This window comes from Pseudopodoces humilis, chromosome 1, assembly GCF_049639895.1.
Source record: "Pseudopodoces humilis isolate 2021_Gansu_Grassland_sample_001 chromosome 1, ASM4963989v1, whole genome shotgun sequence".
NCBI lineage: Eukaryota > Metazoa > Chordata > Aves > Passeriformes > Paridae > Pseudopodoces > Pseudopodoces humilis.
The window spans coordinates 110,215,090-110,243,083 of NC_142200.1; the positions used below are offsets into that span (position 1 = coordinate 110,215,090).

The following is a 27,994-nucleotide window of genomic DNA, read 5'->3' on the forward strand; positions in this document are numbered from 1 at the left end:
CCCAATACAAATGTAGTTCCTATGCAGCTGAACAATAACACAGCCAATATTATGAGGCCAAATGCTGTCTAAAACAAGCACATCCCAGCATTCTCCTCCTCATAGGCATGGCTGCACTTAAGTCTTTCAAAATACTTGAAAATTACAATTGCAATAGGTATTCTACTTGGAATGGTCTTAGGGACAAATAATATTTGCATCCAGAACTCCCAATTTGCTTCTTATATGTAAAAACAAACATTACAACCTGGAACACCTAGTGCTGGCTAGCCCTGCTGCCCACTTTGCAGGCCTTGCTGAGTGAGCTGGACAAGGATAGGTCTATGGGGGAGCTGACGCTTTACTTTGGGTTCTGCTCCCCCTCCCGCTTTACTTGTCAGCTGTGTGCTCGCACAGGGGGCTTCGCCACCTCTCCAATGTCCCTGCCCGGTGTTGTGTCCCCTCTGCGCGCCACTCGGTGGGAAAACAGCGGGGAAAGCAGCCCCACAGCATGCCCAGTGTGTACGCAGTATGTCCGCACCGTGTGCAGTGTGCACAGGAGACACAGACACACACACACGCACCGTGGGCCCCACACTCTCGGGACAGAGACGCCCCTCTGACCGCCCGGGAAGCCGCGGCCCTTCCGCACGGGCCTCATCTGTGCCGCCATCCCGGGATCAGGAGCCTACCGACGGGGGCCTTGCTCCAGCCATGCCGCTGGCGGGCGGCTGGCAGCACCCGGGACCCGCTCCCGTTTGCGTAGGACCGTGCCCGGTTGGGGCCCGACGCCCACACGCAGCCCTCGTCTCGCCCGCGGCGGCGCTCCGGGCTGTGGGTGGCCCCGCGGGGCTGACGCAGGCGGCGGGCGGGCAGGAGGGAGGGAGTAAGAGAGGGAGGAGCCCGTGATGGCCGGTGCCGCCGCCGTCGCGCTGTCCCTCGCTGCGCTGCCGGCCACCGCCACCGCCGCCCCTCCGCCGCTGTCAGCTCCCGAACACCGCGCCGCCGCCATGGCCGAGGAGGAGGCTCCCAGCGAAGGGTGAGTGGAGCGGCCGCGGGGTGAGCCCTGTTCTCTCCGCGGCCGTCCTGGACGGCGGCAGGAAACCTTTCGGGGCGCCCGGGCCGTGCCGTGCCGCCGCGGGCGCTGCTCGCCCGCCTCCTCCCGCCGCCGGCCCGTCTGCCCGCGGCGCCTATGGGCTGCATGGGCTCCGCGCTCCGCTCCGGCCCTGCCGCGCTCCGGCATCGCCGCTCGGGCGCTCCCCGGCGTGCGGGCACACTGCCTGCCATGTTTTCGTGCCGCACAGCCCGCCCTCCTGCCATGGCTTCCCGCCTTCTGGCAAGGGCAGGCTCCCGGCAGGGTTTGCCACCGGCTGCCTGCGAGCCCCGTGTCCCCGCTGCTTCGCCTTCTGCGCTAGAGCCCCGCCGTGGCTGGCCAGCTGTTGTCATTGCACACCTGCCTGCAGGCGCGTCCCTGCGCGTTTTCTGCCGCTTTGCTTTGGCGTAGGTACGCGCTCCGACTGTCAGCCACCCCTCCCTTTGCTCCCCAGACGTCACAGGGCTGTATACAGTGCTGGCCCATGCTCCGGTGTGCCTCTGCGGCTCTATCTGTGCCTACAGATACCCCGTCTTCTCGTTCCATCCATTCTATATGTTCACTTTGATGTAGAGCGGACAGGACACTTGTCAGCCTCTCTGTGTAGTCATTCTGTACTTTATGTAAATAGGAGATGAGAGCACATCTATAAATTACAAGCATACGCTGTTGCTGTAACTTTTCCAGTGCTTTATGCTGTCTCTGCTAACTTCTTTCCTTGCACTGTCCCAGGGCATTCACATCTACTGAAATAATATGGCATAAGTTACCCTGCCCCTGTTCTTAACAGATATCTCTAATACCTGTTTGTAACCACTTAAACCCCTGATATGACTTTATTATAGCTAGTAATCATTCTTCTGTCTGAAGTTACATAGTTCCACACTATATCTCTTGTGTGTGTACATTCAAATGGTTGTATACAAGTTACTCATCAATGGGCTGTTCTTCAATTCACATGTTCTTTACTCAAGTATGCCTTCTTAGTGTATGCTTTATGTCTTGTTACATTTAAGCTTCCATTGCAGACCCATTTTTATACCCTTCCATTGCCCTCAAATATGTTGTCTGCCTCTGTAGAATAATACAGTCATCCTATCTCTGAGTTTGTTTACCAAACGTACTTAATGTATTTGCTGGTCACTTATCTCAAAGTTTGTTCCATCGTATTTTATGGTTCTAGTCCAAACATTGCTCTATCAGAATATATCTAGCTCTGCTTTAGTCATACATGTGCTTTATTCCTTCTGTCAGATGTGTAAATATGCTTTGCATGCATTGTTTACAGGAATTTGGCCTCTTTCTGTACGCTTTAAATATCAGGCGGTGTATCCCATTGCTGATTGCCTAGTCCTCAAAAACTCATTTCTTGCCATCTCTTCTACATCTCCCTTCTTGCATAACTAAGTCTTGTGTTATTTTGAGAAATCAGACTTAAAATTCTTCAGCTATTTGCATGAAAACCATGCCATGCATTCATGACATCTTAATTAAGGATATTGCTATTTGCATGTTGTCATGTTTTGTGTCTGTTCTGTTACTTTTCAAAACTACCTGCATCCTCCATCTTGTTCTCTATTTAGTCCTTTTTGCAGCATGGGATTTTGCTTTTCATCTTACATGTTTTCCTGCTCTGCCAGCTGAGTCTGACTAGATCCGGACTCCCCATCTTTTCCAAATTCCCTGTTATGCCATTATCACCGTATGTACACAGCATTCTTATTTCAAATGTGAACTCCAAAAGCTTCCCTTTCAAAGCCCTAAGCAATTTTGTCTACTCTATAACTCTGCACTCTCCTCCTTTCCTCAAACTTAAAATAGCTTTCCAAAATCTTCTCCTTCACACAACCTCTGCCTTCTGCAGCATTACCCACTTGAAACTACAAGTGAAACCCTTCTTGGTTCTGTGTTCTTTCTGACCTCTTCACAGTCTTAAATGCAAGTAGTTTGTAAAGCTTCTTGTTGCTGGTTTACAGGTTTTCTAAGTACAAGTCTTAAAATAGCTGTGCCTCAGCCTGTTTTGTTTGTGTGTTCATTCAGCGCATTAGCCTGAACTGCATTAGCTGTCTGGTTTGATCACACAGAGTGCTGAGTGCTGCTGAGACAGTGCCAGCCACCCTCAACTCGAGTTGCCTTTCAGGATTGCGGGATTGTAACACTCGTTGATCTGGACGTAGGGTTAGGCTGAATTTTCAAGAGGATTATTGCAAGTTTCTCATGTGGTTTACACAGCTGGATGGCTTTTAAGGGGTGTTGATTTTCAGAACTTCTGAATGATTAGATGCTGATGTGGTATTTTTCTGTGTAAGTCTCCCAACACACTAAAGATTTCTAAGAATAAAAATCTCATCATCTTTTTCCATGAATTCAGAAAGCACATTTGTGCTGAAGTGTTAGTGCTTTTATTGGTTGGTTTCTAGCAATAATTAAAATCGGCATTTGTCCGTCTTTTGAAGTCAAGTAAAGCTCAGTACCCAGGGGAAGTTTATAAACAAGAGAAATATGTTCAATAATTTTTCATTTAGAATGCCGTGGCAGTGGTAGGAAGTTACAATATACCATCGAACCCCTAGATTAAATTACTAGTGACAGGTGCACACGAACAATAAATGCAAAGTTTATCTGCTTTGAAAACAGTAGTGTGACTCAATTTGTTATGCAACAACGCTTGCTTTGTTGCAATTTGGTAACTGTGCAAAGCATGATGGAAACAGAATAACAGTAGTTCAGTTACTTTCTGGAAGATCTCAGCTGAAAAATATTCATGAAAAATATTCGTGGCCCTGTCCTAACTTTGAATTAGAAGATGAACTAAACAAATGTTTTAGTAGTCACAATGACAGTGATTGCTTGGTTAACATATCACCTGCTACTGATTTCCAAGCCTGTTTACAGCCTTGGACCTCCTCTCTGTAAGCTTTAGACAGAGACTTGTGCCTGTGAGGCAGACAGCCTAATGTGAGCCTTTTGCCAGTTTTGAATTCACTTATTCACTCTGGATGCAGCAGGACTGCTTCTGGCTTGTAATATAACTAGGAAGAACAGCTGCTAAATGTGTGTATACATACAGAAAAAAGATCCCCAAACTACAATACTGGGGGTTTTTTCCCCCCTCTGAGATAAGTGGGTAGTTTTCTTTAAAACAAAACTTTAGGGCATCTGCAGTTACAAGCCCACATCAAATTACTTGTAAGTGGCCTTTGGTCTCATAAAATAGTTGGAGTAAAGGTAAAGACATAGACTCTAACACCAGTGTTCACAATTATTTTTGTGTTACCTTTCAAGCTCGTTTGTATTACATAACTTAATTTTGAAGTGAGCTGTTTGATTAATAAAAGAGGAATAGTTTATTAGCCTTGATAGAGCGTGTGTCTTCTTAGTAGGATGGTTCACTGTATTGCAGCGTGATGGGACACTCTTAACTCAGAATTTCTGCCGGAATTTTTTGCTGGTTACACGATCTAGGTTTTAAAGCAAACTGAGTGGGTAGACTGCTGAAAGCAGAGTCCTGCTTACTTTTCTTCTTTCCCATGGTAAAGATGACTGAATGCAGGCTCGGTTGCTACAACTTGCATTTTTAAAAAACTGAGTGAGATGTCAGTGCAGTGTGAAAAGCAGATGTGGGAGAAGGTTAAAGGTCATTTCCTTCCTCTTTTCTGATTTTGTCTTCTTGGCTGGCAAGGTTGTGTCAGTCACAGCCTCAGTACTTAATGCCTTTTGTGTTAGATGCATGAGCTCATCAGAAAGTATTTGTATGAGCAGGTTTTCAGGCACTTATGGGATTATTTCTAATGGTTTCTGGTACTTGTATGAATTTGGGGAGGGAAGATCTGTGTTCATCAAGATCTCTCATCTTCTCCTAATGCAGACTAAACGGAGAGAGGGAAAGATGGCAAAATGTAACAGGGGCTTTCTTTTCATTCTGGTGGCAGAAGAAAGATGCTCATAACTCCATTTACAAGTATCAAGCAAAGACATTTCTTCAGAGGCTGCCGAAGTAGACTTAGGGGAGATCTTAGCCCCAGTGGAAATGACAGTGAAGCTATAAATCCAGATGTGCAACTAGATGTGGGGCTGCTGTAGTGCTGGTGACTATGAGTCATTGGAGAACACAAATTTTAGCCAGTATTGCATGTATTTGGGTGTATAAAAAGTTGTTTTAGAGCCTGCTGGGGGCTTATAGGCCCAGTTAGACTTACCTCTTTGAATTGGACAGTGTCTATGTGCCAGGGGTTCTCTGATTGTTCTGAACCTCTGTGGGAGACTCTGAACAACTCTTCCAACTGATAAACTACTAAAATGTATTTTCTTTTATATAGTGGTTTATTAGGATTTTTTGCTGAGGAAATTTTGATTCTTGTGTTTCATAACTTCAGAGTATTTACTTGCAATTCTGACATTCTTTTGGAAGGGTTTTTTGGTACATGATTTGCATTGACAGCCAGGGAGAGGAGGGCATGGGAGGAAAGGTGAGTGTCTGCATTTATATTGGCTCAGAAAGATCCAGATGAGAAGCTGAGCAGCAGGAGAGAGGTCACTAGAGAAGAGAGATTTGTGAGTCAGTAAAGCTGTGTAAGGGAATGAGGTCGATCTGGAATAAGGTTAAGAGGGTAAAAGGAGGATTTTAAGTGGCAGCATGAACACATGGTGGTATGGTGAGGAATGACAGAGAAAGAAGGTGCTCTGAGTGTGTTGTACTAGAAAACTCAAGATGATAGGAGACTACAGAAAGGAGGGGAAGATGTGGGAATTAAAAAAACACATTCTCTAAAGAAGATGCAAGAGCACCTGTTGCCATTGAGAAAGTCTGCTCATATATTGAAGTGAGGGAGAGAAGGGTGTGGCAAAAGGCAAAACACGGAAATAGGGTGGGTTAGTGCTCTAACAGACCATTGTGGAATTGGCTACCTTTAGTAATTTGGTGTCATACTGACACCAAAGTCTTCTTAATTATATCTTTGTCTTTCCATAAGGGAACTTCTGATGTGATAGCTTTTTAAACCCATTTAACTTCTTAACTATTTTGAAGACTACTTGCACTTCTTGACACCTGAAGCATTTGTGGTGTAAGCATGTAGAGAAAATAGTCTGTTGTCAAAAGGGTTGCACACCTCTTAGGTTTTCCAGAAAATGGAAATGGGGATAGATAGTCCAAAATGTTGATTACCAGTTCTTGCATTTTGACGTAGGTGACTCTTTGTCAACTTAGGTGACTATGATAAGGGAACACATTATAGAAGCTGCTCCAATGAATTTCAGTGAAACAACTCTCAGTGTGTATTTATACTTGTGTACAGGTGGGGTTTGTGTATAGCATGTTCGGACCTGAGGGAAGTGATCATATGCTTTATATAGTCTTATATCTGTGTTCTTATATGGGCCCTTATGAAAAAGTGAAAGCATTCACCTCCAAATCTTGTAATCTTAATTGTGCATGCATGATATACAATGGAATTTTACCAAAAGAGAAGCAGGGTGGGGTGTGAGTGGTCAATGGTACAGGTTAGTGAGAGGTGCCTGTTGCATGTATGCTTTGCTCTTGTCCGGTTTGATGGAATTTGGAAACAGGCTGAAATGTGGACTGCTGGCATGGTAAGTAAGAGAAGGCTGACAAGGATTAAGCCAGGTTGAAGTCATGCAATATCTGAAGCGCAGCAGGAGTACATCAGTTGATGTATGAATAAAATAAAAGCAGTAGAAAGTTGGATAACATCTGAGGAGCATCAAGAGAAAATTTTAATTACGCTTTGCTTTGCACATTCTTACTGCAATGTGCGGTGTGTTGTTTGTAAAAACACTTGAAATGTGTGGCATTGCCAAGTTCTATCAGACACAGAATTTACTGTGAATGGGGCAGAGGTAGGACCTCTGCGGTACCTAACCCATGGTCTCTATCACAAGGGTGAGGAGTTTTAGTGGGGCTGTGCAGCTTGCCCCTTGCTTCTTCTCTGCATCTTTATCTCTGTATTCTTTGTTATTCCATACGTGGTATGTAGTTGCTAATATATATGTATTCTTTTTAATTTATTTTTTTTTTAGCTTTTAAATAGGAATGTGAAACTGAGTTGGGTGCTATCACAGCTTTTTTGTAAGCAGTATGAGCACTGCACATTGCAGGCTTGGGTAACACTCTATGGGTAAACTTCATTCTTGTGGTACATACTGAAAAAGCACTTGCCCTGAAATGGAGACCTTTGGGTATAGCTAGAAAGAGGGTGGAAGATTACAAAAGCATAGAAAAAAGGATGCATATGGTAAAAAAAAAAAAAAAAAAAAAAAAAAGGCAGAGCTGGGAAATGCAGAAGAAAGGGGGAGGGGGCTGTAATGATGTGAGTTACACTGCAAGATGTACCTCTGTCTGAGGTCCAGCATGGGAGAGAGCAGAATTGTAGCTCCTTTCCACTTCATGAGTGCTCAGGTTGCTCAAATGACTTAAAATAAGCACAGTAAACTTTAACATCTGTAAAATTTCCAGAAAATCTCATTGGTACTGGATTCATGTCCATGAGGTACATTTTCAAGTTAATTTTGTAAGTGAGAGTTAATTTTGATAAAAACAGTAATAAAACTTGCTTCTGGATTTTTATAGTAATTCTGATGTTGAATGTTCTGAACACAGAGTTCAAGATGCAGTAAATACATGAGGAATGCATTGTTTTCACCTCTGCCCTAATGAAGAACAGTGTTCTGCAATAACCTATCATGGGTTTTGTGTTGGAATGAGGCTGATGTATGTTACACTTCCTAGAAATATTATGCAGAGGTTTTCAAAACATTCTGTTTTAATGTTACTGAAGTATCCAAGAGTTTCACAACATCTAATTGCATGGAACATCTTGGCTCAAAACTCATCTAAACAGAACTTTATGGGCAGGGTTATAATGTCATCTGGGAAAAAAAAGTTGTTAACCTTTTCTAACCTGTTGACAATTATTTCGTCCATTTATTGTCTCCTCATGAAAACAGTAAACAGACATTTCTTAAAGCAAGGAGATTTTTTGTTCCCACACCGTATTCCTAATACTTGCTTCTGGGTCTTGCCTCTTTAGTATGCACTTCAAGGTCATTCCTGGAGGATTTTTAGTCTGTTCAATGAAAGTGAAACATGGAATGTTTTTCTTCTCCTGATTTTTGTCTGCAACTGCCAGAGTGTTTTGTCCTAGGAACATCTCATTCAAATTGTTGTGGTTGCTACATCTGACTTCTCTTGTATATGCAGAAGCTTTGTCCCTGGATATACAGCCTTCACAACAACAGTTACTGTGTATGCCTGAATGAGACTGAGTATATTCAGTGTTCTCAGAAGACAGAAACATTAAAGAACATGCTGCACTTCAGGGACAGGAATGAAGGACTTCAAGGACTTCTAAAATTGCTTATGCTCTTAAGATTCTCATTAAATCATATCCTGAGCCTTGTTGCAGAAACATCCTTGCCTAGTTAAATGTGGACTTGATGTCATGATTATATGTTACTGTCTGTCAGTGGCAGCTCTGCCTTAAAAGCTTGAATGTTCCCCACCTTGACTCACAGTCTTTCTTAACACCGTGTTAATTTATAGGTCTGCTGGTTAACTTTCTGGCTTTTCTGTAGCTGGGTTAAACCATAACTATCTGGTTTAAAATCTAGTGCCTTTTAAACCTGAATTTCACAAATTTGGCAGAGAACAGCGACCAAGATAGACCTTGGATATAGTGATTACTAAAATGTTTTTCTTTGCATATTAGGAGGTTTTGCCATGGTGGTGTAGCTGGTAACTGTTAACAAAGAAGGATCGATTCTTGCCATAATCAGTCATGTAAACAGCACCCAGTATTCTCATATTGCAGGCTATTAAATTAATAAAATGGGAAAGGAAAAGTTTATTATAACTCGGTTCTGTCATGGATAGAAATGAGCCAGATGTAAACCTGCTACTTTTCTCTGACATTTTGACACAGAAAGTTCTGTTTGATTGTGTCATCCTTGACTGTTTCTTTTGCTTTTTATTGTTTCAGGTTATTACCTGTAGACTAGAAATTTTAGTAACCAAATATAGAATTTGGTCTGAAAACTTGGTTGTGTTGGTGGTGGAAGAAAACATCCTATGTACCTCTTAAGTTTTGTGTAAGCTACTGCTGATGCTGAGGAAAATGCAGAAAGCATCCAGTAAAAAGGAGATAAAATGGTAAAAGGATATCTGTATTACTTCAGTTAAGCATCCATCCTGTGTTAACTGTAAAGTGTTTATAAAGCGTTATAAGAAAATGGTGTTATTTTTTAAATTGACGCTTGGCCATAAATTTGATATGCTGACCTCTTCCCCAGTTGCGAATACCTGATGCTTCTTTTCACTCCTCCATTTTTTTGCCCATTCTTAGTATTTCTATAACCACTGAAAGGGCTGAATGAGTTGTGAGACATGTCATGGCGTTTTTATGGGATGAGGTTTATGTAAGACCGAGGTTTATGTAAGACCTTAGAAGAGTGAACCTTATGTTGCTGATATTTAGATTTCAAAATATTGGCAATTTTTCCTTTGCTAGCACAGTACTGCAAAAATACATTATGCATAAACAAGAGGGTAAAATCTGAGCTGCCTTCCCAATAGCTTACCTTTGTTTTTTCTGTTACAGTGCAAGAGTCTCTTAATTTGGAGCTAGCTCGAATTTCTGGGTGCTTATAACTGCATTGTCTGCTGAAAGACCCTGAAAATCCCAATGCCATTCCTCTTGGTGCTGGGCAGAAACTAACAAATCCTCTGCATTAATTTGTTTTTCTTTCCTTACTTACTTCTAAATGGCTGAAATTAATTCTGAGAGTCAGGAGAGGAGAGGTTTAGGGTTTTTGAGAGCTCAGCTTCATTCTAATAAGATTTAAGGGCAAAGGGTAAAGCTTTTTAAGTTTTTGAACTTGCTCCCTAGCTAAGATCTTGGTAGTTTGCAATATTGTCTGCAAAAGTTTGATTAAAAATATTAAATACATTTGTTTCCTAAGAGCAAGACAAACAGATCTGCAGCTCTGTTGCTTGTGCATTCAATTACTTTCCCATAATCCTTCCTTTGCAAGTTACTGTGTATTTGTTGTATAACCTGAGCTCTGGCTTCCTTGCTGATGTAATTTTTAAGTCCAAATAATTCTTTGTGACAGGAAAATCTGTTCTCCACACTCCTGTCACTGCTGCATGTTATTTGGTCTGTATTGGGAGTTTTGATTACCATACTAGCTTCAAAATTCTTAGTGAAAAGCTGATTTTATATTCAACACTTTAGAAAGGTTTTTTGCATGTCCTGTCTTGGTGGGTCAGAAAATTTTGACAGGTGATCATGTAGCAAATGGTATTGTATTCATTTACTCTGGTGGAGTTCTTTTACCTTTTTGCAACCTGTTTGCAAACCCCATGTTTTTTTTATTTGCTATTCTGCCACACAGACTTTCCACAGATCATGACAACTAGGTCTGCAGTGCTGGGGAGATGCCTCCATTGAATGATGTCAAGCTTCCTACATCTTGTAAGCCATGCATTCGTATAACTGTAATGTAGCTTATAATGTAAGCTTGAAAAGTGAGAGAATGAGCTCCATTTCTGTACATTTATATCTCCTGGACAGAGTTATAAGCAACTTCTGCTGAATATTTTTATGTGGTAGAGCTTCCAATTTTTAAATCCACGTTACAATCCAGAAGTCAAATAGACTGTTCAGCTATTTCAATACATACCTCATTGGTAAAACATACATTTTCAATTCTTCAGCAGTATCTAAACTTTTACAAACTTTTTGTGAATGTGCTAAATTTGTATTTGTAACTGGCTGCAGATCCATTAATTGTCTTGCATGGAATCAATTCTCACCAAGCTGAGTAGGGTTAATGGAGCTGACAGAAAGGTAACTGTGGTACAACCAATTTGCCACATTCTTCATTTGGTTTGATCTGAATAGTGGAGGTGAATGGTTGTGTCAGGCTCACGGTACCTCTGCCTCTACTTGATTCTTAGTTCTTTTGAAAGTTACCCCCGGGGAATTCAAGCAGTGCTGTGACTGCAAGTTCTTGATTCAAATTAACATTCAAGCAGCTAAGGACAAGCAGTATTGTCCTGAGCTACACTTAAAACAATGTTCATTCACTCATCAAGTGTCAAAATATAGTAATAATTACATATTTTTATCCTTTCTTGTGCTTGCAACCAGGATCTCAGAACACTTGCTCCAGCCAGCCACTGTGTTAGATCCTGCCTGGTGGCTTGGCCCCTGCACGTGGTGCTTGCAGCTCCGCTTTGTCAGATGTTTGTGCATGTGTTCCTTTTGTTTGCATTATTTATTACTGTATTTGATCATCAGCATAGGCTACTGATGGTCCCCACTAATCTTCTAGTCTCACACTAATCACTTTGACTTTCACTAAGGTCGTTCAGTGGGTGTTTCCAGGGCTTTCCCTTACCTTCTGGTCTCATTCCCTAGATGTGTTAGAAATGTAGAAGTCTGTGTGGAGGTCTGTCGGCAGAGTGACTCCTCTGAATGCCTGGCAGGCCAGCAGCCCTCTACCCCACCTGCTAGCCTCTGATTTTTCCAGCCTCTGTTACTCCAGACATTTTCAGATAGATGTGAAAAACATAACATACCCCAAATTGAAGATGCGAGGAATCACCCTATGCAATGCTTTGCCCTACTCCTGGTTATTGATTATTTTAGCATGGATGTGAGCACTGGTTTGTGTTACTACATGGCCACAAACAAATACACAGGTTAAATTCCACTGGTTATGTGCCTTGGTAATTCGATGTGTAACACCTGTAAATATATTCGGTAAAAAATTATAACAATTTGGGCTGTCAGTTGCCAGATTTATTTCACACTTTCTGGAATAGCAAGTAGCTGAGGCCAGTGGACCTGAAACTTTTAACTCCTTGAAATACAAGATTCTGCTCTTGACTTTCTGTAAAAGGACAGGTGGGAACAGAGTGCAGGGGAAGTGGTGGGTGGTGCGAGCAGTGTGGGGTCTGCCTCTCCTGGCAGTGGGTATCTCACAGTGTGAAACTACTGCTGGAATCTTTGGTTTTCTTTCATGACTCATCTCCATTGCTGGTATGTTTTGAAAGGTCCATTGCTTCATTTTTGACATTATGTAGCACTTACAGCTTTATATAACAGAAATAAAAATGATAGACCATGTAAGCAATGGATGTTCCTGTATGCATTTAGAAGATACATTTAGCACAGATGTACAAAAGAAATGTTACAACTCTAGTTTTCCAAAGCTATTCAGAAAAATTATTCAAATAGATTAAATAGATGTTTATTCTCCATGTGTGGAAAGCATCTAGCAATGTGGTAAATCATTTTTGGAAGGAGGCAAACAAACGATTAAGTCTTGAATATAGGCAGCTAAATATTTTCTTTCTAAAATAACGTTTCTAGAAAATGCTTACTTTTTTTTCCTGAAAGCCATCACTGTTTACTCTTTTAGTTCAGCAAGTACAATAGCACAGAATTGCAAACATAGCTTTAATTTTAAAAGCTTCAGCTTGCTAACTGTATTTGTCAAACTATACATGTATGCAATGTCTCTTCTGAATTAAAATCTAAGTATTTCTAAACAATTCTTATAACTAACCAAAGGAGTGGGCAACTTTCCCATTCTGTTGCTTTTTCCTAAATAATTTTCCTAAGTATCCAGGTGCCTTCCTAGGACTAGGAAATACAATTCTGGGACTGTGATATGTAGATGTCACTTCTATTTCATTGTGGCCATATCCCTGCACTGTTTTCTTGTTGATGTGTTGCAGCTTTACATTTCTGTAAATAAATAAAATCTTTAAAGTATTTTATTTGTTGATTCAGTGTTTTTTTCTGAGAAGAAACAGTACACAGAGTTTCAGCTCAGGGGAAACAGTGACTGGTTTTGTTTCTGACCTAAGAGTTAAGAATGAAAGTGCCTAGTTGAGCATATTACTAGCAGAAAGCTTGACTCAGAAGAGTGGTGACCTAGCTGTTGTTTAATAATTTACCAGAGTAATTCATAGCACTGGACACAATTAGTGTTATTGTTAAACTCGGATTTCACAATGACTTGTGGGTAAAAATACTTTTGGCTTGTCCCAGCTTTAACTTCTTAAAAATCTTTTAAATAAATGCATAATTTAACGTAAAAGCAGAATACTTGGATGCCCATTTTCCTATAAGGTGCTAAATTCCTTCGTTTTGTAGCTTGCATGAGCACATGGCATGGAAGGATGGACAACCGTCTGTTCCCAGCCCCTCCATTAAAATGCTGATAACAGTTCCCATGGTCCCTCCTTATAACAATTCCAGTGATCTGGTGGGTCAGGAAGGTTATTTACAGAACAGCCAGATATCAGTGTAGAGGAGTAAATAATACTAAATAGCAGTGGGCCTATTTGATTGGGTGATTAATCCTTTCTGGTCAGATATGGTTTGGGGCTTTTTTGTCTTAATGTCCCCTCACAGGTTTCTATGGATCTGAATAATGCTGCTTGCAGTTGCATTGTGCATTCCCAGAAAACCTTCCATGTCATATGATAAACTTAGGGAGCCATGCAGCTGTAGTAGGTCAGCCCCTTGGAATGTGTGGTGAAAATTCTGTAACTGGAAAGCAGTTCAGTGTAGAAAGGGAGTGTAGAGAAAGTTGATTTGGTGGCTGACATCCTCTTTCCTGTGAGGAATGGTCATGCAGTGGCAGCTTTGCACTGGTAGTCTAAGCCATTTCAAAACCAGGTGAGAGAAAAACAAGATTCCATCTTAAAAACAAGGGGTAAATTAGCACCCAGGAAGAGCTATACCAAATTGCCGTATCCTTTGCAGCACTGGGTGAGGCAATGCTGCCAGCTGAGTCATTCCCCCTGCTCTCATGGTCAAGCTGGCAGTACCAAGATAGTAACTGACAGCTGGAAAAGCAGCTTCTGTTGAGGGAATTGCTTGTTTGTTTTCCTCTAAGACTTTGTTTCCAAGTTCATAATTAAGGTCCTAGATTTTTGCTTTGCTGGAAAAACCTGCTTATTTTTCACTTTTAAATTTGGAGTAAATCAGTTCAGGTTAGGTTGGTGAACACAGAGCTTACTGCTTTTTTGGAAATAATAGGTTCATGCAAGGTTATGCTTGTGCAGGCAGACTTCCAAAGGAACTTGAGAGGAGGCTGGAAACTCCAGTGATTGTTACATATCCTGCCAAGCTTGTTGGGTCGATGTGAGGGCTCATGTCTCCAGATCAGTATGCTGTGATAGGAGGACATGGTGGAAAAACTGTTTACCCTTTGAAGAATGCCCCTGTTTGTGATGCCACTTTATAAAAAGTCAGGAAAAAATTAATTCCCTCCTACTGCAAAATCATGTTCTTCACACCATGTGCTTAATGTGGGCTCTCTTATGAAGAGCAGCAAAATAAATGTCTTCAAAGCTTCAGTGCCAAAAATTACCATGCTGCTCAAGACATTTTTATTCTGTGTTGCTGTTTTAGGTTTGGATGGTTATTCAGCTGGCTTCCTGCCTGGTGTCCCACATCACTGCTACACCTTAAAGAGGCTGAGGACAAAATGCTAAAATGTAAGTCTTTGGTTTTTAATAAGTTTCATAGATAAAACCAGATTTTCTATAGATTTACATTAAATATAATGAAAGAAGTTTTTCAGTATCTTTTACACTGAAATAAACAGGTTCAAATTACATTTTCATTTTTCACTTAAGTAAATATTTTATTAGAAGCTCTCTCCTGTGAAAGGAGCTCCTATTTAAAACAATGGTTTCAGTAGAGTGTACTTTATATTTTGTCAGGCGTGTCTAGCAACATAATTTTTCCCCATTTTTTCTCCAGGTATTGCAAGCATATACAATAAACGATATGTGTATATCTCCAATGGAAATAAAATATGGACTCTGACGTTCTCTGCAGACCTTTCAAATAAAACTCCCCTTGTTCTCCTGCATGGGTTTGGAGGAGGTGTTGGACTGTGGGCTCTCAACTTTGAAGATCTCTGTGGGAACAGGACCGTTCATGCTTTCGACCTCTTGGGATTTGGACGTAGCAGTAGACCACACTTTGACACTGATGCTCGGGAAGCTGAAAATCAGTTTGTGGAATCCATAGAAGAATGGAGAAAGGAGGTGGGACTAGAAAAGATGATTTTGCTTGGACACAACCTAGGTGGATTCCTGGCTGCTGCTTACTCCTTAAAATATCCATCAAGGTATGTGAAAATAAAGGAATAAAAGGATTCCTTTATTTACTATTCCAAATAGTATTTGACTATTGATTTTAATACAGATTTTCTTTCATCAAGCTCTTATAGATAATCTTTATGTAGATGACTGTGATGATTTAAAGAGATGATACTGAATTTTAAGACCAAAGTATTAATTGTATGGTTTGTTTCCAGGTGAATGAAATAGGTAGATATGGTAAACATGATTTTCTGTGTACTTTTCCATATCTCTTCAGTTCAGTATCCCCTTGCCGTGTTATAAGGTGAAATAGCAGTGAATATATTTATGGGTGAATGTTTTGTCTCAAAGATTGTTTGATGAAGGGAAAATAGGCCTGTTCGTGACAAACTTCCCACTCTTATGGATAACATTGAAACTGATGAATATAATTCTCCTAGGTGATTTATGCCTATACACTAGCAGTCAGCCTGGTGCCTGCAGAATAATGTAAAAATTATTTTAATGACTCTTTGATTTAAATTGTCTGTATGCCACTTCATATTTCTTTGCAAGACAACCCATCTGCAGCAGTTCTCTAATTGTATTTCATCAGCATTTTCTGCACCATGTTGTGTCCAACAGTTAATAGTTTTTTTTCTCCTTAAAGTAGTAATTTGTTCCTTTTATATATCTGGTTTTAAGTCTGGTTATATATCACCTGCTGAGCTAGGATGTCACCAACTCAGGCAATTCTGTATCAAAAAAGGACAGTGCTTTTGTTGGGATAACATAGTGGTCTCATATGAAAAACTGAATATAAGCTTAACTCTTATCATATAGCAAATTCTGTATTATATTAAACATATTATTTTCTATTTGTGTCAAGTTTTACTGTTTCTTTCTCACTTGGATATATTTGAAGTAATTTCATGCATTATTTTCTCCTAAAACACTTTGCCTTTTCCTTTCAAAATGGACAACAGTTAGTACAAGTGGCTGGAAATTATGTGTGAAAGTAGGTGTGCTTCTAAATCCAGAACTGCAATAAAGAGATTCAGTCCTCTGCTTTAGGGGTATAAACCTAATATCCTTTTTGTTATAAGCCAACTTCTGGCTAACTGTAGTTAGCTTTTTGTAGGGAACTTCAAGTTCTTTGCCTCTTTTCCCAAAATATCTGTAAATGGCACTGTCCTATGGGATGGGATATTGGTTTTGCCCACTTCTAACTTACATCAAAAGTGATGCTTTATTTTCATGCCTCACTGTGCTTAAGTTGGGGTTAATTAGTTTGGAGATAGTTCAGTTGCAGAGAAACATTAGTAATGGGAGAGCACAAACTGAACTAAGACCACCAAAATAGCAAATTTACTGTTAGGGTCTTAAAAGAGCATTGAATCAAGTGATAAATATAGCACAGCTTTCAGCCAGGTTATCTAACAATGCATTAGAGGCTTAAGGGATTCTGGATACATATTGTTAGGAAAGTAGATCTGTTTCTCCAAGCATAGATGATCCTTTAATTTGCTACACTGTACCAGAGTCGTTCATGGAAAATCCGAGGCTACTAATCCAAAAAGATTCCCATTTAGCATACTGCCAAGTTGAAGTGGGCCATGATTTTCAAATACTGCAATTTCTGGACATTTACTTCTGGAGTGATTCTCATGGTCAACTTCCCATTATCCAGGTTTATGTTTTAGGCTTGTTTACTAAAAGGAGAAATGCCAAACAGGAAGTATTAAGAAAGGAAACATCAAGAAAAGCTTGCTCTATTTTAATGCATTTATTTGCAGTATTATACTTAATACCACAGTTTGTGCTCAGAATGTGTGGCTGAATGGCTTCTCATTGTTTGCACTGCTGTGCCTCTGGTCTCTCCTGCTTGGTTTGTACAGTTAGATTCTACCCTGTCCTCTCTTACTGTTGCAGTTTGCTGCAGGGTGTGAGTATGCTCATAGATGAGCCAACAACCAAGAAACATCTTTGTGATGTTAATCCTTTCCAACCCTTCATTCCAAGCACAGGGTTTTGGTTTCCCAGCTGATCATAATCCAGAAATAACTTTTGGGATCACTTCTTCATCATTTTAGGTACTGGTAACTCCTCTGTGTTAATATATTCTCGTGGCTTTAACAGTGAAGGAATTAATGAAGGAAAAAGTAAAGATAAAAAGTTAAGATAAAAATATAAAACCATAGGTGGATTTAGGTTAGATAATCTAGTCCAATTGTTAACCCATGAGTTCTGAGTCCACCAGTAACCTGTGTCCTTAAGCACTTCCTTGGGCATAGTATCATAAAATACAGGTATAGGTCAGAAGGGACCTAAAGTATCATCTAGTTCCAATCGCCCTGCCATCAACAGGGACACCTCCAACTAGACCAGATTGAACAAGACAGCCTGTTCCAGTGCTTGACAGCCCTTTCAGTGAAGAAATTTTTCCTAATATCCAATCTAAACCTCCTTGAGGCTGTTTCCTCATGTCCTATTGCTTGCTACTTGGGATAAGAGACCTTGCTACAACCTCCTGACAGGTAGTTGTAGAGAATGATAATGAGGAAGCTGACATGGAAAATCATCTTTAAATGGAAAACTACAGTTAGGAGTCACTTTCTTTCAGAAATCACCACTATCTAGGACAGTTAAAAGTGTTATTAAGGGATTAAACGGAAAAGGGACAAATAAAGAGAAAGGGACAATTCTAATCCACCAGGATGAATTAGAATTTTGCTTGAGGGGGGCCCACAGCATGAAGTGATCAATAGTTGCATGTGCTGGAAACTCCTATAATGCTCTCTTTACTGATATTCCTTTGAGTAATAGTTTTACAAATTGCCTCTCTGATGTTTTCTTTCATGACCTAAAATCAGTAAATTTAGAAGACTACTTCTAGTCTTATTCTGCCTTTTTTAGTTCAAATTTTACTTTGATGAGATGATTTTTCAGTTAAATTGTGTCTCTTCTTTGAACAGAGATCTTAGACTTCTAGAAACTTCACTTTAATGAAACAGATGCAATTATCCGCTTCTCTGTCAAATTAAACTGTTCCTGCAAATAATGTTCAAATAATGTTGACTGAGCATTTAGGTTAGGCTATTTTTAAAAACAGAAACAAGACTATCCTTTCTTTCAAATGTTTGTGATGGTGAGTATCTGTAAAATACTGAGTTTCTGTTTGTGACACATGCTTCCGTGTTTCTGGTTCATTCATATGATCAGGTGCAATTCACTCTAATTAGTAACTGAAATAAAAACAGCTTATGAATCAGAAACTATGTGATAGAAGTGATTAAAGTAGGCTACATGTTTGTATCTGTGAAACAGATAGCACATTTTCATCATGCTCAGTTGAAGAAAAGCTACTGTACTTTAAAACGCTGAACCTTTTTTGCCAACAGGGTCAAGCATCTTATCTTAGTGGAGCCATGGGGTTTTCCAGAGAGGCCTGACAATGCTGAACACGAAAGACCAATTCCAATCTGGATCAAAGCACTAGGAGCTATATTGAGTCCATTTAATCCATTAGCTGGGCTAAGAATAGCAGGACCCTTTGGTGAGTTTTAGCTACTCTTAAATGCCATTTCTATTTTGATTAAACATAAACATGGAGCAGACAGCACATTATGATAAACTTTTTTCTAAGTTTGTATCACCCACAGAGGAAAAAGTTGGAGGGGAAAGTGGGAGAGGTTGAAGAAAGTTTGAACTCTTTAGGGAAGAAGGCAAACTCTTGCTATTAAAAATACTAGTACAATAGTTTACAGCAAGCTATACTATGTGATCTGTACAGGCTTCACTTTTATTGAGTTGGATTATGCAAATGTCTGTTGGGGGAACCCTGACAAAGAGGCATGAATGTGAAAGTTTTTCTGATTGCCTCTGATCACAGTCCATTTAGCCTCCCTTCTAATTCCAGTTTGATGAACAAATGGGATTTCCAAATTCCCTTAACATTATAAGTTAGTCTCTCATAAATGCAAAAATCTTTGGTCTGAGTTTAAAAAAGTTGAAACTGAATTTTTTCCATTAGCCATTTGCTTATTACTCTAGCAAATCTTGTGGGCCTCACTGGTGTCCTGCGTTATGGTGGCAGTTCATATTTCCATTTCTTCAACAGCACTGATGGAATGGTAAATAAACTTTCTATACCCTAATACTAGGGCTAAGTGGGCCTGACCAAAAATACTATGGTTTTAGTTCAGCTGTGTTGGAGTCTGGAATACAGAGTGTGTATGGGAATGGGGAGAAGAGCATAATAAAATCTGAAAGTCATTCTACGTATTCCTTCCAGAGGAGAAAGAGGTTATCTATCTGTTACTCTCTGTGCTACACAAGTATCTTCTGGAGAGGCTTGGAAACAGATATCCTTCAGGCCCCTCACAAGTTATAATTAAGTCACCTCTTCATCGTTTTTGGTATTCAGTCTGAAGAAAAACTCGTGAGATTTCTAGGCTTTGTTTACATTTAAACCACATCTGTTTCCCGAATCTATTTCTATAGAAGATATATTTTAATATGCTACATATGCTGATTTGTTTGTTTCTTTTCAAAAGTGTGACAAATTTAGTTTTTCAGACAAGCAACATGTTTTATACAAACAGATTTTTTTTTTAAGTAAAATGCTAATTTGGTTAACAAAACAACCTGGAAAATATTGAGTGATATGTACTGATTTAATGTGTTCTATCCCATAACAAGAGCATACATAAATCAATCCACATGGGAAAATTCAAAGCTGAAATTTTCTTCCTTAGCAATAAGTGTTGTCAAACCATGCTGCAGAAGCAGACTCTGTCTTGGCAAGGTGTCCCCAAACCTAGCCTCAATTATAGGTTGCCATGGAGGGCAATGCCTTTAAAAAATTTTTCATCTGTTTCTCTGCCCTGGTAAAAAAAGTTTTCCTTCACCAACTGAAGTTCTTGACAGGTGAAACATAGTTCTTGGAGAAGGGTAGGTCTAAACACTGTGCTGCAAGTTGGCATCAGACCTAACCTGATGAAGGCATTGAACTGAACCCAGGTTTCGTTCCACATGCAAATGTGCTTACGCTGATGGGCAGACATCGTGGTTTGAACCTCACTGTAAAGCAAATTGATCTTGTTCAAAGGTATGAGTTCAAATGTGAGCCAAGTTCATTGGCATATCACAATAGTGTCACATGGATATTTAATCAGACCCACAGGCGAATACTTAAAACTGGGAGAGACAGAATCCAGAGATATTTTTTTCTTTGAGAGGTTTCCAGGTAGTTGGTTTGCCATGTTTTCCTTCACTTAACCACAACAGTCACACAGGAGTCTCACAGTTTGGTGGGGGTTTGGTGCTTAGGTTGGATTTCTGAATTCCATTCTTAGAGCTGAATGCCTGAAAATTTGTCACAATAACAGAAATGTCACTGTGACCGCACCCTTTTTGTGGAGCTTGGTGTCTTCACTGTTAGAACTCCATACAGTATTTTCATAGACACTGTGGAAAACATCAGTCAGACAATTCAGAATTTCTTCAATAAATATTACAACAATGATTTACAGTCTGATTTCATTCTAAAATTTGTTCCAAGGTGCCTTGAATCTTTGTTTCATCCTCCCCTGTAAATTCCCAGGGGAAAAATGTTTTGGAATTGGACCCACAGACAAAGCACTCCTTATCAAAACAGAAAGTGAAGGCTCAAATTTGGTAGTGCTTCATGCCATGGCCCCTGTGCTGACAGCAGGGCAAGACACAGAGTTAGTCTCTTTCTTCCAAGTACTGTTATTCCAAGCCAGCTGTGTTCACTTGTATTCAAAAATTCCAAAAACACAGAAAAAGAAGTCCAGCAATTGTACTCTATGTAGGGAAAATAGAGCAGAGCCAATTGCCATACTTTTCCAAAATCTTCATTGCTTTGGGAGTTAAATCACTGTTTCATAAGGGAATTATTTTCTCTTGCACTGTATTAGTTTTCTAAATCTGTTTAAAGCATGCATAAGGGTGTGTTGCAATAATCTCAAGGTTACGAAAGCTTAGATCACTGTGACAAGTTCTGCATAAATAATAGCAGGTCTTTGCCCAGGACTGGGTGGGAAGAAGTGACATCATCATAATTGCACAGATTAACAACAGTATGAAGTTCCAACTGTCTGGAAAAGGGGAAACATAACCATGAATAGTCACACTTGGTCAGTGTGGTGTCCACGTGGAGACCAGTGATGAGTGTTGTTCCTCGTGGCTCAGTGTTGGGATTGGCTGTTGCGCATCTTTGTCAGCAGCAGACAGTGGGATCGAGTGTGCCCTCAGCAAGTCTGCTGATGGCACCAAGCTGTGTGGTCAACAAGCTGTAGGGGAGGGATGCCAGCCAGAGGGACATGGACAGGTTTGAGAGGTGGGCCCATTCCAGCCTCATGAAGCAAGGCCGTGTGCAAGGTCCTGAACCTGGGTCAGGGCAATCCTGACCACCTCTGAACAGAGAATAGATTGAGAGCAGCCCTGAGGAGAAAGACCTGGGATGTTGGTTGATGAGAAGCCCAGAATGATCCAGCAGTGCGTACTTGCAGCCCAGAAAGCCAACCACATCCTGGGCTGCATCAAAAGCAACCTGGCCAGCAGCTTGAGGGAGGTGATTCTCCCTCTCTACTTTGCTCTCATGAGACCCCACATGGAATACTGCTTCCAGCTCTGGGGCCCCAGTATAAGAATGTTGGAGACATTCCCACTAGAGATAGTTGAGAGCAGGGACATGAAGATGATCAGAGGGCTGGAGCACCTGTCCTGTGAAGACAAGATGAAAGAGTTGGGATTTAGAAGAGAAAGCTTTGGGGAGACCTTGTAGGAGCCTTCCTGTACCTAAAGGTGGCCTACAGAACTGGAGAGCAACTTTTTACAATGGTCTGTAGTGATAGGACAGGGGCTAATGGCTTCAAACTCAAAAGTTTAGATCAGATATTAGGGATTGCTAATACTCTTAAACTAAGATTAGCCTTGTGGCAAGGGTCTTGTCCCAGAGATCCATCTGGTCAATGTAGAAGAGGCTTCTTCCTTAAAGAAATTATTCAGAAAAGACGCTTAAGTTTAGAAAGCCTGAACTGGCCCCTGACAAGACCCACTTCTCTACTGGCTTCTTAGGAGAGCATGAGGACAATGGTTTTCAGCATTAAATCTCTTCATTTATACCAGTACTTGTGCCTTATGTTAAGATTTCTACACCTGTTTTTCATCATGGACTTCTGTTCTTTCAACCACACACTAGTTAGATGAACTAGCTTCAGAAGCAGACTGTTCTGTAAGAGGAGAAGACAGTCTTAAGCAAGAAAAACATCACAGCTTTTTCAACAGTGCCTTCTGGTTCTGAAAGGTGTTGTGCACTTAACTTACCCAGTGCTGCCAGAGCAAGGAGAATGTATTGGTATCATGTGAGACTAAACTGGTGACAAAAAGACACCTTAGCTCTTTTGCTGGTCCCCATTGTAGGTTTCTTCTGTTGCTGTAGTGACCCTAGTCAAACATTCCCTATATGTATTCAGTGGGGGGAGCAGCATAAAATTCTTTACAGTTTATTTCTTTACGGTATATTTCATTCCTGTTAAGTGTAATTCCATTGTGTTTCCCAAGACTTGCAAGTGGTAAAACTAAATACAGGTTTAGAAGCCACAAGTTTCAAGGGGATATGTTCTGAGGGCTCTAATGAAAAGCATTAGGCAATCTGATAAAGTAATTTATACACATTCCCCCTCTAATAGTGTTTTCTGTTTTAACAGGATTAAGCCTTGTTCAACGTTTAAGACCAGATTTCAAGCGAAAATATTCATCAATGTTTGATGATAACACTGTGGCTGAATATATCTATCATTGCAATGTACAGTCACCCAGGTGAGTTTGTATTTCCCAGTGTATGGTTTGAAGTCTCTTGTTCATTTAGTGAGTGCCTGCTACTCCCTCCAATGGCCATGGCAGCAGTGTGCATGCTATTTTTTTTTTTAATTGTGGCATTTATTATTTTGAAGAAACAGGTACCATTGCACTTTTTCTGACTTCCAGAATGTAAAAAGTATCCTAATTCTATATATTTATTCTCAATTTGTGTTAATTCTGTGAGAGTTTGGAAACTGCATTTAATTGAATAATTGTTGGAGAATTTTAATGTGTAAAGGATTTCTTTAAAAACTTTAAAAATAAGGCATTTCATTCTTTTAAGTGCTCCTTCTTTTAAGTGCTATTCAGTCATGGGCTCTTTCTGTTGAAAATTATATGTAAACCTTGGAAACTTACTTTCCTTAATTATAAAAATTCACAACCTCATGTACTTTATGCTATCAAAAGGCACAGATATTCCATTTTAAAGAAAAAGCAGATCCAATGGCAATTGAAATTGTTTTTACCCTTTTGAATGTCTTGAAGCGGTGAAACAGCTTTCAAGAACATGACAATTCCTTATGGATGGGCAAAAAGACCAATGCTGCAACGGATTTCACAAATGGATCGAGACATTCCTATCACAGTGGTGTATGGAGCACGTTCCTGTATAGATGGTAATTCTGGCAGCACTATCCAGTCTCTGAGACCAAATTCCTATGTGAAGACAATAGTAAGTGTGACTTGTAAAGCAGTTGTTTGTTTTTTGTGTGGATTTGTTTTAAGTCATATCTGGGTGGCCAGGTTGGATGGGGCCCTGAGCAACCTGGTCTATGGGGAGGTGTCCCTGCCCACGGCAGGGGGGTTGGAACTAGATTAGTTTTAAGGTCCTTTCCAACCCAAACTATTCTATGACTTTGTTTTTTCATACCAGCTGTGGAAACAGTGTCACTTTTGATTTAGAGCCTGGGGTACTAAGTTCTGTTTTCTGTAACAGAGAGAGAGAGAAAACAGATGTTACATCAGAGAAAACCTAGACAAAAGTGTTGAGTCTAAGAACAAAACCTACTGTAGCACTAGAAGGCAAAGTAGATATGTGAGCAAGGTGATTCTTTATTTTGTTCCACAGTGTGCTAGTAGAAGTAGGTGTTGTGGTCACTGTGTTTCAAACCAGACCAGTCCTACTATCTCCATATATATATATATATATATTATGGTGGGGAGGCTCTCAAAAACTCTCTTCATCTGTCTATATAATGCATTTGTTCCTCTGATAAAAGAGTAGTTTGTACCTGGTGCTTAGGTTCTTGTGAGCATCTTTCTTTAAGTAATTAAAAAGATATTTAGTGTTGTCTTAGGTAGTAAGATGGTTTTTTTTGTTTAGATGTATGATATTGTTACTTAAAATGTGTGTACGCACAACTTGATGTGAACGTGCACACTGCATTTTTTTGTTGTTGATTTCTATAAAAACAAACTAATTTAAAAGTATTCTTCACACATTTTCACATCAGTCAGCTGTGATAATTGAATATGCATACATGTTAAAATGCTGTGAGGTGATAAAATGTTTGAACACACCATCTGTGATGTTACTGATGTCTGGAGCTATCTGGACAGAAGTGTACAATATGTAATGTGGATAGTACACTATAACAAGTCATCCAAATAAAATTTCATAACTTGATACAGCTGTATTTAGAGCTGGAACTCAGAGAAAAGACATTGTTATCTGACTGTTATAAGTGCGTTAAAGAGCACAGATACATTTCATAAATGTTGACATCCAGAGTGAAAGTGTCACTTAACTGCTTAACCAGAGAGAGGGAGTTGTAACACAAAGTCACTGTTTAAGAGAATACAGGATACTGCTGGGATAAGCTTATACCACTCAGGGACATTTTTTCCACTCTGGTCAGGGACTTTTAGAAAGGACTGTGGAAATTTGTATTGTATTCCAGGTTAGAATTTTGCCAAGCCAAATACGGATTCTAAAAGGTAATTTGGAGTGGTAAAATTGCAGGCACATTCAAGAACCCATAGGAGGGCAAGGGGTCTAATGAGACCGACATGTGGACTGGCAGTGCCGTGCGTGGTAAAACGCACAGAGGTTCAGTGGTTTAGTTACATGCATTTATTTCTAAGTAATTTTTACTTTTGAGTTTCTGGGAGTTTTCAACACAATAACATAGCTATACTTGTAGGAGATTCAGTTAGAGACTTAAGAGAGGGGGGAGGGGACTTTAAGGAGGGGAAAATAGTTTTAAACAAAGATTAGTCTTGGACTGACTGTAAAATAGAAAGAAAACGCGTCAAGTACCTTTGCTATACACTGTGGTGATAGTTTACTTTGTAGCATTTTTACAGAGAATAACAAATTCTAGAAGTAGGCTATTTCAGTGGAGTGAAGGGAATCAAGGCTGCATCAGAAATTTGATATGCAAGGCATATATGTCTACTAAATCTGTTGTGCAGTGACTCGTGCAGTCTTCAGTGGTGGGTATTTTCCAACAAGGTGAGCAGTTGAATAAGCAGTAGTTTTACTTTCTTTTCCTGTGCAAGAAAGTTTCTTTACAAGGATAAGAATATTTTGGTATTCCTTATGTTTAGAGTGTTTTTTAGGTTGTATGATGCCAACTCCTAGGTAATGTGTAAAGGCCAGGTTCTTCACCTGTCCCAGTATTTATTTGTTTGTTACCTTTTTGTGATACTGATGTGCTTCTTCACCTTTATCCTCCAGGCTATCCTTGGTGCAGGTCATTATGTGTACGCTGATCAACCTGAAGACTTCAATGAGAAAGTGAAAGACATCTGTGACTCTGTGGACTGAATGTCCTCTGTTCTTTACAAAGTCATAGATAGCATTTAATGGCAGTACTCTCTAGGAAATCACTAAAGAATACAGAGCTAATGGAACAGGCTCTGTTTGCACACTGTTTCTTCTAAGAAGCCATTTGCACACTTAAACCACTGAGTGCCTATTTTTGAGGGGAATGAAGAGGTTTGAAGCTAACTTTGTACAGCTTTTTTTTAATTGTCCTGTCAGATACAAAATTACGTGTGACTTTTGAAACTGGAATTTTCTTCAAAATTTAATTGAACTTTGCACATGTTGAACTCTCTAAAAATGCTGAAATTTACAACATGGAGAACTGTATCAGTAGAGATACAATTGCAATTTGGTTTCTTTATGGATGTTTGTACTTTTTAGCTGATGTTTCATAGCAAGAATATGAAACTGCATATGTATTTTTATTTTTGGAACCCAGAACTCCATACACAATATTTTAAGAAGGTTTGTTTTCTAATTGGAGTGGTAACAGTTTATGAAACTGGTTTTGGGAAAGGGATGGGACCAAAATAATGAGCAGTGTGTGTCACTGAAATATGTTTGTTACTTCATAAGAAATTTGGGCTCAATATTAGGAAATCTATCTTCTGTTAGATTTTATTTCCATTTATCTCAAGGCATCCTTTTCCATCTGTGCAACTTTTACGGAAGACTCAGTTTCTAAGAGTCAATGATGTCACCAGCACTCATGCTTCCATAAATATTCTGATGTGTAGATTTCTGTGATTTAAAATACAGAAGATGGCTTGTTACTCCACCTATTTTTAACACTTTACTGCAAGATTTGTTACTAGTCTAAATATAACAATTGTGGATAAGATGGTAAGATTTTAATTAGGGCTAGGAGATATCCACCTGTATAGTGAGCAGATTTCCCATTTTTTTCAGTAGAAAGCCTGGTCCATATTTTAGTGAATTCAAGCTGAAGGAGAGGCAGAGGCAGAATATTGATGTTCTCTAATTGGGAACTACAACAGCTTAATGTATTTTATTTAACATTCAGCCTCCTTATAGGAAGGATTACTATTGGAATGAACAATACCACTGTAATGAATTACAATTACATGTTTTTGAAGATTTTTTTAATATATTTTAATTGAGTATTTCAATATCAGAGATAGTGCAGTCTCTGCTACTTTTTGAATTATAGTTTGATGTTAGTACTTCACTTGCCTAGTAAATGACATTAAGAAAAATACTTTGTCACTTTAAAGCCAAATAATGGGGTGGTTTGTTTTTTAACAAGTTTACATAAAACTATTGATCTGGTTTTGAATATTCAATTGACTACTGAAGAGTTCTTGATACTTTTATAAAAAAAGAATTTGAATTAATGACTACACCATCTTAAAGCTTGAATTACGTGCATTTTTTCCCCAAATTAAGGAATTGTTGAACATGTTTATTTTGTGGAAGGCAAAGATACCTAAAATATTCAGGACATAATGTGATTATGTTCCCCAGCAGAACATAATCTCCCTTACTGAAGGAGATATTTATCTATATGGTGCTATGTAAACATCAGACAGTTTTTGTGACTGCCTTGATTGGTAGCACTTCATATCTAGCAAGATAAATATTTTAATTAAAAATAAGTATTGAATTAAATTACCTTTTCAATTAGCAGATGCCAGAACTGTAAAACAAAATTTTGGGTTATTTGCTAAAATTGTAAGTTGAAAATGAAAAATCAGAATTATCAATTCCATTTTTTAATATAAGCTATAAATTATAAGTCATGCCACCATTTAGGTGGATGCCTTCAGCCTATTGGTTATTTTTCACCCTTTTCAGTGTCTTATTTTGTATTTATCAACTTAAACAGCTATTTTAGTTGTGCATAAAAACCTAATGCAAAATAAATTTTGAGGTTCCTCCAAATAATAAAAGGTGAAACAAACTATTGGTACTTTCAGATAGCACTTACTGATGGGAACTGTAGATTCTGCATCAAAAGTTGGAAATAGGAATAAAAATTGCACGCTGGATGTGAATATTGTTTTAAATATCCCTTGCTTTTTCTGCTTATTGTACTAATAAGACTTATTGCTTATGTTTTGCACAATAAAAAAATTAAAATGTTATATTTGATTAATGTTAAGACATTATA

The 27,994-nt window shown here is 39.5% G+C and overlaps 1 protein-coding gene across 4 annotated transcripts; it reads left to right on the forward strand.

Moving 5' to 3' along the window:
- The first annotated feature begins 881 nt into the window (after positions 1–881).
- Positions 882–27,985, forward strand: ABHD5 (abhydrolase domain containing 5, lysophosphatidic acid acyltransferase). Of its 4 annotated transcripts, XM_014248566.2 has the most exons (9): positions 911–1,018; positions 9,070–9,239; positions 10,484–10,563; positions 14,524–14,609; positions 14,878–15,250; positions 18,605–18,759; positions 22,940–23,051; positions 23,580–23,766; positions 25,774–27,985. In XM_014248566.2, exons 4-9 carry the CDS (start codon positions 14,600–14,602, stop codon positions 25,861–25,863), a joined length of 927 nt encoding a protein of 308 aa, XP_014104041.1. In that variant the 5' UTR covers positions 911–1,018; positions 9,070–9,239; positions 10,484–10,563; positions 14,524–14,599; the 3' UTR covers positions 25,864–27,985. The 4 variants fall into 4 exon arrangements, with proteins under 4 accessions (XP_005519040.2, XP_014104041.1, XP_014104040.1 ...); XM_014248565.2 differs by lacking the exon at positions 10,484–10,563; XM_014248567.2 differs by lacking the exon at positions 9,070–9,239 and having other exon boundaries at positions 1,002–1,018.
- The last annotated feature ends 9 nt before the right edge of the window (positions 27,986–27,994 follow it).